Source organism: Mesoplodon bidens (genome assembly GCF_964165515.1).
Source record: "Mesoplodon bidens genome assembly, chromosome: 2".
Lineage (NCBI taxonomy): Eukaryota > Metazoa > Chordata > Mammalia > Artiodactyla > Ziphiidae > Mesoplodon > Mesoplodon bidens.
The window spans coordinates 2,265,724-2,275,409 of NC_138177.1; the positions used below are offsets into that span (position 1 = coordinate 2,265,724).

Sequence of the window (9,686 nt, forward strand, 5' to 3'; positions counted from 1 at the left end):
GGAGGGTATGGCTGCTGGTGGCTTGTCACTGGGTGGGAGTGGGGGGCACGGGAGCCTGGGGGCCCGGACCCCTGGAGAAAGGCTGCTGGAGGGTCGCGCGTGCTCAGTGTCCCGGCTTTTACTCAGCTGTGTCGGGGGCTCCCTCACCGACCTTGGCTCTGAACGAGAAGTGGCCCTGCCCACGTCTCCTGGCCCGAAGGCCAGGAGTACCAGGAGACCTCTCTCCCCTCAGCCAGCCCCGCGCACACGCGCATGCACACACACACCCCTCCCGCTGCCCATAACAAGGGGCAAGTCCCAGGACCTGGTGGGCCTGAGCCCTGGCTGGGAAAGGGCCACCCTGGGCTGAGGGCTCCCCCTGCTCTTCCGGGGCGACCGCCACTCACTGTCCCTGTCCCCGGGGGTGACGCCCCTGGCTGCAAGGCTGCCAGCCACGCCCCCACCCCCTGGCCCCTCCCATGGGCGGAGGGTTATCCTTTTAACTTGGGGTCTTCCCACTGCTGTCTTGGGCTCCTTCCCCGGCTCCTTCCCCTGGGCCCAAGCCATCGTCAGAAGCGGGGAGCTGGGGAGTGGGGCTGTTTGTGTGCCTGCGACACCGGGGACAGCTGGGCCTGTCCCACCGCCGTCCTTGGGGATGCCGGTGGAGTCCGGGGGCTCTTGAGCAGCTGCGGGCAGGGCAGGACATTGGTCACGTCAGACGCTCTCGACCACGGGGGCGGCGCTATCTTTGGAAAGAATCGGCCATGTTTCAGACGTGCACGTGGCTTGGCCAGGGGCTCGTTCCCAGAGACCCTCAGTGGGGAAAAAATCCTCATCCTCAGGCCCTCCAGGAGGCTGGTGTGTAGCGAAGTCCTCAGGTCCGCTCAGGACAGGCGTCCTTGGTCTCTGAGTGTTCGTGCGGAGTGGGGGGGGCCATACCAGCTCCACTCCCCACAGGGGCCTGCACTTTCTTCCCACAGAGCTGAGCAGGGCTCCCCAGAGGGACTTAGTCCTTTGTAGATGGCAGTCACAGATCTGACCACACTGGTCCAAAGGGGCCCAGGTGGAGGTGACGTGCACGCCTGCATGCGCGCGTCTCTGCCCCGGCGTGGCGGCCTGGGCGCCCTCCCTCTCTGCACTCCTCCACCCTCCCTGTGGACACCGAGGTGCCGGAGGAGCCCATCCAGCTCTGGGGCCTCTGCCCCGCCCGGCTGGGGCCTGGGGGCGTGTGCGTCTTGGGTTCTGGGTCAGGCAGGCGTCAGAGGGGACTCCCGCGTGTTCTGGGCCCCCGGCCGTACCTGGCCGGGCTTGCTCCCCAGAAGTGCTCAGGATGGCGACGGAGAGGCTGCACCACAGGCCCCTGTCTGCGCGGCTCTCGGACCTGGGGGGCTGTGGCTGGAGCCCCTGCCACAGCCCGAGTGCCCCTGTGCCTGTCCCTCACCCGGGAGCCTCGCTCAGCCTGGCCGCGGTCCCGGGCTGACGGGCGCCTCTCTCCCTCTCTCCCGGGAAGGGGCATCATCACCCCAGTCGGAGGAGCCAGGGGCGCGCGGACGGCCCCGCTGCAGTGTGTCTCCATGGCCGAGGGCCACACCAAGCCCATCCTCTGCCTGGACGCCACGGATGAGCTGCTCTTCACAGGGTCCAAAGGTGGGCGGAACCCGCACCGGCCAGGTGGGGTCAGGGCCTCCCGCCCTCCCGCTCCCTTTGCCAGAGCGGGCAAAGCCGCCAGGTTGAGGAGGTGGGGTCTCCTGCCGGGGCTCAGGGCTCCCCACCCCGGGCCTCTCCTCCTAGCTGGCTCTGGGGTCTCCATCCAGTACCTCCTTCCAGACCTGCCTCTGGAACTCCAGGAAGCGTGTCAGGTGCCCCGCCTTTGCTCATCTCAGCCCCTCCCCGACCCCAGCACTTAGGACTGTGCACTTCCTACGATTCCTTAATCCCAGCGACAGCCAGAAAACGTTACCTTCCGTCAGGGAGAGCAGCTGTGCAGGAGGCACAGCTAATAGAGAAACGGGAAATGTGTGTACACATACCTGCGAGGCAGGAGGGAGAGGGCTGTGAATCTAGGTGAGGTTGACTGGGTCCAGGTTTTCCCCCGAGACTTGCTTGCCATCGCTTGTTCATTTGGTCAGCGATGGGCAGGCACGGGAGCTTTACTCCAGCCCCTGCGCCCTGGCGATGCTCCGGGAACCTGGCGTTGGTGGGCGTTTGCCCGAGAAGCCCTGGTGGGAAGTGCCGGGCTCGTCCGTGCACCACGGGAGCGGGCAGGAGCACGTTTTCGCCCCCAGACCCCGTCCCCTGGGCAACCCTGGACCACCTCCCCTGGCCTTGGCGGCCCCGGTGGCTGTGGGGACGGGAGTTCCCCGGGCCCCGGCCATGACGACCGTCCCCTGCTCATGCCCGCTTTCTCGCAGACCGCAGCTGTAAGATGTGGAACTTGGTGACGGGGCAGGAGATCGCGGCTCTGAAGGGTCACCCCAGCAACGTGGTCTCCATCAAGTACTGCAGCCTGTCTGGGCTCGTGTTCTCCGTGTCCACCTCCTACATCAAGGTGTGGGACATCCGAGACTCGGCCAAGTGCGTCCGGACCCTCACGTGAGTCGTCCCGCCCGGCTCGCACTGGTGGCAGGGCAGGAGCCGGGACCCAGCTCAGGAGACCCGCGAGCGACAGCCCAGCCCTTACCTCTGACCCTGCCTCTCTCCCTCACGGGCAGGTCCTCAGGCCAGGTGGTCTCAGGGGACGCCTGTGCGGCTGCGTCCACCCGCACCATCACCAGCGCCCAGGGAGAGCACCAGATCAACCAGATTGCCCTCAGCCCCTCGGGCAGCATGCTGTATGCCGCCTCGGGCAACGCCGTCCGCATCTGGGAGCTCAACAGGTCGGGGAGGGGCCCGGGCAGGGGCGGGGGACCCCCGGGGCGGCCCCGGGCTGCAGGCGGCTCGTGCCTGGGTCTCGATCTTGCTCTGAGGGGGGATAGTCCCCTGGCTGGCGTATTCACCCCAGGGTGGACCCCCAACCCCACCCCAGGGTCCCCCCGATCCAACACCCCCCCGCCTGGGCCTCTCCTCCCCTACAGGTTCCAGCCGGTCGGCAAGCTGACTGGCCACATCGGCCCTGTGATGTGCCTGACGGTCGCCCAGACCACCAGCCAGCACGACCTGGTGGTGACCGGCTCCAAGGACCACTACGTTAAGGTATGGACAAGTCCTTGACCTTGACCTTGAGGCCGGGCTCGGTGGCGGCTCTGTTCTCCTCCTACTCTCCTTACCTTGGCCCTCTCCCTCCACTGCCTTGGGACTCATGGAAAATAATGAGACCCCTGGGGATTTATGCTGAAAAATCACCCCCAAGGAGCCAGGTCTGTGCAGAAGGTCAAGATTGCAGCGTGATTTTGTACATGCTGAAAAATCAGAAAGAACCTAAATGTCTACGGGTAGTAAAAAACAGTCAAGTAAATTAGGGAAAACCCATAGGATGGGATGCAGTACAAGTGATTACACAATAAATATGAAAAAAAACCACAAAGCACAAGTCAGCACTGATGCTGTTTGCTCCCTGGTTGTGTCATTGCAAGTGTAGGTACAGGGTCGGAGGCTGGGAAGCAGTGGATAAAAAAAGGGAAAGAGGGTAGTGGGGTTATGATGAATGTTTTTATTTAAAGTACAAGTAGTGTTATATTTATTTATTAAAAAATTAAAAAATTTTAATAGGAGGCTCACACCCCAAACCCACCTTGAGTCAGCCTCCCTGCCCCTAGTTCCTGTCCCCCGGGAAGCTCACCCCCAGCCTGGTGAGGCGCCCGGCCTCCCTCCTGCCCCTCTTCCGCAGATGTTTCAGTTGGGTGAGTGTGTGACGGGCACCGTCAGCCCCACCCACAACTTCGAACCCCCGCACTACGATGGCATCGAGTGTCTGGCCATCCAGGGGGACGTCCTGTTCAGCGGCTCCCGGGATAATGGCATCAAGAAGTGGGACCTGGCGCAGCAGGAGCTCATGCAGGTGCAGAGGGGGCGGGAGGGGTGGGCTGCGGAGAGGCGGTCCCTGGGCAGGGCTTGGGGGCCCTGTGTCCTGGGCCAGAGCTCCCCAAGCCTGCCAGTTCTGCAGCCTCTTCCCCACCTGTGTTTATGCCCCTGGCCGGCACCCTCTTCCCCCACGTGCCCCCCCAGCCGGCACCCTCTTCCCCCCTGTTCCCCACCCCAGCCGGCACCCTCTCCTGCCTCCACCATCTGCCTTCAGGCAGCAGCTCTCAGGAAGGGTCTGCTCTCAGCCCCCGGTCTGACCAGTCGCCCCCTTCTCTTCCGACCCCTCTGAGGGCTGAAGGGCTCTGTACCAGTGTAGGGTCTCAGGGTGGAGCATGGGAGCAGGAATGAGGGACTCATCTCTAGAGCCTGGGGCAGGGCCCCCGCTTCCCGCCCTCACGGCTCGCTCCTCCCGCAGCAAATCCCTACGGCGCACAAGGACTGGGTGTGCGCCCTGGCCTTCGTCCCGGGCCGCCCCATGCTGCTGAGCGCCTGCCGCGCAGGCGTCATCAAGGTCTGGAACGTCGACAACTTCACGCCCATTGGCGAGATCAAGGGCCACGACAGCCCCATCAATGCCATGTGTACCAACACCAGGCACATCTTCAGCGCCTCCAGGTGGGTGCCGGGCAGAGAGCTCCGCTCCTGTTCCCCACCCTGTCCCGGGCACTGTCCCCGCGGCCAGGGCGTGGAGCAGACCCCACTGCGCCCCTGGCCTGAGCCCGCCTTCACGGAGCGCCCACGGGGGATGCTGGGCCCCAGGCTGGGACCACCCGCTGTGTCCCAGCCCCTCCTGCCCCGACACAGCAGCCCTGACCCCTGTGCAGGTATCTCAGACCACAGAGCAGCCCGCCTCCCTCAGCCCCAGCTCCGGTCCCATCCGGGGACGCCCAGGCCCTCTGTCCCAGGGGCAGCTGCTCAGACGGCCTCTTCTTTTTCCTTCTTGTTCCGACCTCGCTCCCTGTCTCCGCCTCCCCTCTCTCCGCCTCCCCCTGCCTCTCCCCACGCAGTGACTGCCGGGTAAAGGTGTGGAATTACGTTCCTGGACTCACCCCCTGCCTTCCTCGCCGAGTCCTGGCCATAAAGGGCCGAGCCACCACCCTGCCCTGACCCCCGCGCCCCCTCCGCTCTCCTCTCCGCCCCCCACCCTCCCCGCCCCCATCTCCTCTCTCATCCTCCCCCTTTCCTCTCCCCTCTTTCTCCACTTCGATCTGAGCTGCTTCTTAACGGTACGAGATTATTTTACTCCTCCTCCCTCCTCTCCCTCCCCGTATCCCGCCTGCCCCGAGAGTGCCCCGCCTGCCCTCTTCTTCCGAGCATGGACGGGGGACAGACCCCCAGGAGAGGGGTGCCAGGTGGCAGAGAGCAGAGGGGGAGCATTCAGGCCTGGACAAGACAAAACAAAATAGCAGCAACGGAGAGAACCCGTGCTAAGAATCCTGGGGGGCCTTGGTGACCACAGGCCTCTCCCTCTGCCCAGCACCCCTCCACCCCCGCAGCCGCCCTCGGCCTAAGCAGTGCTTGCCCCTGGGCCCCAGCCCTGCCTGGCAAGTTGGGGAATCTGGCCCATGCTTCATTCGGGGGTGGCCAGCCGTGCCCTCTTCAAGAATTGACCCGTCCTCTCTTGCTCCGCCCAGTGACCGGACAGTGAAGTTCTGGAGTGCCCGGCGCCTGGTACCCAGCGGCCCCCACTAGGAGTGAGCTCAGAGGACAGCCTGGCCCTCGGCCCAGCAGCCGGGATGCACAGAGGGGAAGCTGGGGCCAGCGGGGCGGCGCCCGGGGGCCAGAGGCTGTGGCCCTCCTGCCCGCCTTCCTCTCCCTGACCTTCCCACGGGATACTGCCCCCTCCCCCTCCCCCCTCTTGGGGACAGGGAGGTCGGGGAGTTAATTAAGCTGTGAAGCCAAAGGGCGTTTCCCCTCCTTTCTCTCCCTGCAGCCTGCCCCCCCCCCAACCTGTCCCTGTGTTCTCTTGCCGAGCTGGCCACGCCCTTCCTCCAGCCTTGGCCCGGGGGGCCTGTCCTGGAGGTGGGGCAGCCCTCGCCATGCCCGTCTGGCCAGCAGGCCTCCCCTACATCCTCTGGCCCAGCCACTGCACCTGCCTCTGAGCCCAGAAAGATAGCCCTCAGGTAACCATGGAAACCAGGTGTAGGCAGCTGGCCCTGCAGCTGACCTTAGCCCCGCGGCCACCAGTGGCCACTCCTCGTGGACCCCAGTAATTCCTTGGGTCCCTTTCTGACGGGGCCACGGTGGAGCTGCTAGAAAGATTCCTTTGGGGAGATGGTCAGTGTCCTTCAGTTATTTATTTTTTATTTTTATTTTTGCTGTTGCCTCCTGGAAACTGACTTGAAGTTTCTTCCCACAAGCTTGTTCCTTCAGCTCTTAGGGGCCAGGGGTCCCGGAGGGGGGATCCACCCCCCGCCCTCCAGGGCCGCCCCCCCATTTGCTTTGCAGAGGAGGGTGGCGCCCCTTTGACTCTGCAGCCTGGGCCCGTCCCCGACCTCACCCGGGGGCCGCTCTAGTGCCCCCGCCTCCGGCCGCTTGGCGCGTCAGTGCCTTCCTACGCCGGGGCCTGGCACCCGCCCCGGGCAGCCTTACACCAGCCATGCCCGCAGAGCCACATGTGTCTTCTCACCCGCGGGGTCTCCTGCCCGCTGTCCCCACTCCCAGAGCCCCGGGTGGGCCACGTAGGAAGCAGCTCGGAAGACTGTCCACCATGAAGGGGCTTGGACGGCACGCCCGGCCGGGCCCCTCCCCAGTCCCCCTGCATCTCACCCCGGCCAGGCAGAGCCCCCGGCGTCTTTCCCTGGTTATTCAGGAGACTTGCGTTCAAGCCTTAACTGGCACGGGCCAGGGTCTCTCCCTGTAGGGCCAGCGGTGAGGATGGACTCCACTGAGTTTCTCCTTTCCTTGGGGCCGTGGACTCCCCGCTCCCAGGATGCTGTTAAATCGGCATTCTTTTTCTTTTTCTTTTTATACACTTTCTCTGATGCTTAACTGGTCTTGTGCTTCCTGGCCTCACTCAGTCTGAGCGCCGGGAGCCCCAGCTCTGTTCAGAGGACGCAGTGACTTTTGGATCTTCCGGAGGTGGCCCTGTGCTCTCCCCTCGGTGCCCCTCCCCACTGCTCCGAGCTGCCCCCCAGCTCAGAAAGCCGTCCTGCTGTGAGGGCCCCTGCTGGACTTGGGGTCGACACTGGGGGAGCAGACGTGCAGCAGGGACACGCCCAGAGCCGGGACAGTGTCTTCAGGACTGGAAATCCCTCCTGCTGGGCCATCCCAGGGGTGCCAGGAGCCCCCTCAGCCACTCGAAGTGGGTACAATTCTCTTCTTGGGCCCCAGCCCTCCACCCACCTCAACAGAAATCTTCAACCTTGCCTCCTGTAAGAAAGAATCTGCATGACTGTTTACAAACTGTAGAAACACAAAAGACTGGAGGCCTCAGCCTGGGGCCACTGGGCAGCGGCTGCAGGCCTGTCCTTGCACAAGATGGGCCCTTTGGCCCGCGAGAGGTGCTCAGCGTCCCTGCCCCTTTTCTGCTGTTTCTTATGGGTCAGCTACCTCATGGCAGGCTGGCTCTGCTGTCCTGGCGGGAAGCACTGACTCTCAACTTGAGGTCTCTGGAGCCTTTCCCAGCTGTGCTCCAGAGCACTGAAGTCTGCCTGCTCCTTCGGGAATGGGTTGGGTCCATGGTTAGGGGGCCCCCAGCGCCCCTCGATGCACAAGCGTCCTCAATGTGGAAGCACAAAATGGTTGTGATTTGAGCACAAGGCAGGGCTGGTGGCAGGCGGCCTGGGCAAACCCGGCCAGGAGGCTCTGCCCAGCGGGAGACCGAGGACGCCCACTTCAGGGGCCGCCCTCGCTCCGACAGGGCTCGGCCCGCAGCCTGTCCTAATTCCGGGACTCGTCCTACTACTTCTGCCCTGCTGTGCCCACCCAAAGGCTTGAGGCTGGCCCTGCAGGCAGGCCACATTGGAGGGCTGGGGGCCCCGGAGTGGCACCCTTTTCCCCCGACATCCCAAATTGTTGAGTGCTCGATCCCAGGTCCATCCCAGCCCCACTGACCCATATCCTGTTCCGGGGCTGAGCCCCGGGAAGGCTCTCAAGCTGGCTGGCAAGCTCCCCTGACGGGACCATCTTCCGGCCACTGCCCGTGGCCTTCTCGGCGCGGTCCGGGGCCAGGCCTCTGCTCTCAGCATTAGCCAGGCCAGTGTTTGCTTCCATCTGCAGGGCTGGCTCCTCCGAGGCACCTGGAGTTGACTCTGGAGCTTGCCAAGGAGAGAGGAAGGCTGAGAGAGGCCAGCACGCCCGAGCCTTTGAGGCGGTCAGGGTGCCGCCTTCCACCCCTTGGGGGGCCATCTGTGGGTCCAGGCATGGTCCGGCCCTGCTGCCCGCCAGGGGCCGGGTGGCTTGGGCGGAGGGAGTTTAAAGCACAAACCACTGGAGGGAGGACTGTCACCAGGACCTGCTCACGCCACCCGGTGTGGCGGAGACGCTGGCAGCCTGCTGTACGGCCGGGGATTCCTGGCCTCTCCCACCGTTGCGGGGCCTGGCTCCCGGGCATCCTCTGAAGCGGTCTGGGCTGGGTGCGGGCACACCCCCTGGTCGTTCTTCCCCACGTCGCCCGGTGCGCTCACCACCGTGTTGTGTGGCCAGGGCCTGCCCTGCCAGAGCGCTGAGCTCCTTCCCACCAAGTGGCCCAAACCCAGCACATCCGCCCCTTTGCACCCCAAGCAGCCAGGGCTTGGCTGCTGCCCCCCACAACCCCTCCTCTTTTGGCTCCCAACCCCTTCCCAACCCTCTGATGTGCAAAGATAGAGTTGACAGGGAAAGTTCTGATTCTAAGGCATCTTTGTTCCACTCCCCCTTCCCCAGTGCTCAGAGGAGCTCCCAGCTGCACCACAGCCCAGTCCAGCCCTTGGAACTCCTGTCCCGAGGGCCTTGCAGGGAAGCAGGGACAGTTCCGGGAAGAGCCGGGGGTCAGAGAAGACCCCTGCTGTGAAGCCCTGCCCTGCCCACCAGCTCTTTTCTAGCTATCCCCTGCCTGGGCGCAGGGTTGCATTTGGTTCAGCTCCTCTGCTGGGTGGTAGCACAGGTGTATATATGTTTTGTATGTCTGCCGATGACTGTACATAGTGTATGAAAGTTATTTAAGCCTCATGCTGTACATTTCTGTTCCCGGACCGGATGTGAGTGTTCTAAGAAGCTGTCATAAATAAAACGCGAATGACCCTTGTCTGTGGTGTGTGGTGTGACCCTGAGGGCTGCAGATGTTGGGCTGGCGGTCCTCCCTGGGGCAGGGGTGGGGGGAAGGGGCTGGTGGCGGGCAGGGGCAGGCATCTGGGCCAGGCCCAGCATGAGGGTCAATACAGGCCGTAAGTTGGGAGCAGGCCTACTCACTGAGGGAGCCGAGTTCCCTCCAGCCTCCCTGCGTCCCCTCCTGGGACACGTACGCAGCTGGAGGCGAGGGCACCAGTGTCTCCCGAGCGCCTGCTCCATTCCAGACACTGTTCCAGGCGGCGTCCATCGGGTTTTCACTACCTGTGTGACAGGCGGTGTTTGCATTTTCTGAAATGAGAAACATCTCAGAGGAAGCGGCTTTCCAGCATCCCAGCTGCTAAGGGCGGAGTCACGGTTGACACCCGTTCCTGTCACTCCATCAGGCGCCGTTCGGGTTACGCCCCCCAGATGCGGTT

The 9,686-nt window shown here is 64.1% G+C and overlaps 1 protein-coding gene across 2 annotated transcripts in view; it reads left to right on the forward strand.

The window, feature by feature from the left end:
- KIF21B (kinesin family member 21B) overlaps nucleotides 1-9,226 on the forward strand; it is a 44,166-nt gene extending 34,940 nt beyond the window's left edge. For both annotated transcript variants that reach the window (XM_081224614.1, XM_081224615.1), the window contains 7 exons: nucleotides 1,490-1,626; nucleotides 2,391-2,571; nucleotides 2,691-2,855; nucleotides 3,054-3,171; nucleotides 3,806-3,976; nucleotides 4,415-4,614; nucleotides 5,634-9,226. In XM_081224614.1, the coding sequence (XP_081080740.1) occupies nucleotides 1,490-1,626; nucleotides 2,391-2,571; nucleotides 2,691-2,855; nucleotides 3,054-3,171; nucleotides 3,806-3,976; nucleotides 4,415-4,614; nucleotides 5,634-5,691 (1,030 nt within the window). In that variant the 3' untranslated portion in view covers nucleotides 5,692-9,226. The remainder of the gene's footprint in view (nucleotides 1-1,489; nucleotides 1,627-2,390; nucleotides 2,572-2,690; nucleotides 2,856-3,053; nucleotides 3,172-3,805; nucleotides 3,977-4,414; nucleotides 4,615-5,633) is intronic.
- The last annotated feature ends 460 nt before the right edge of the window (nucleotides 9,227-9,686 follow it).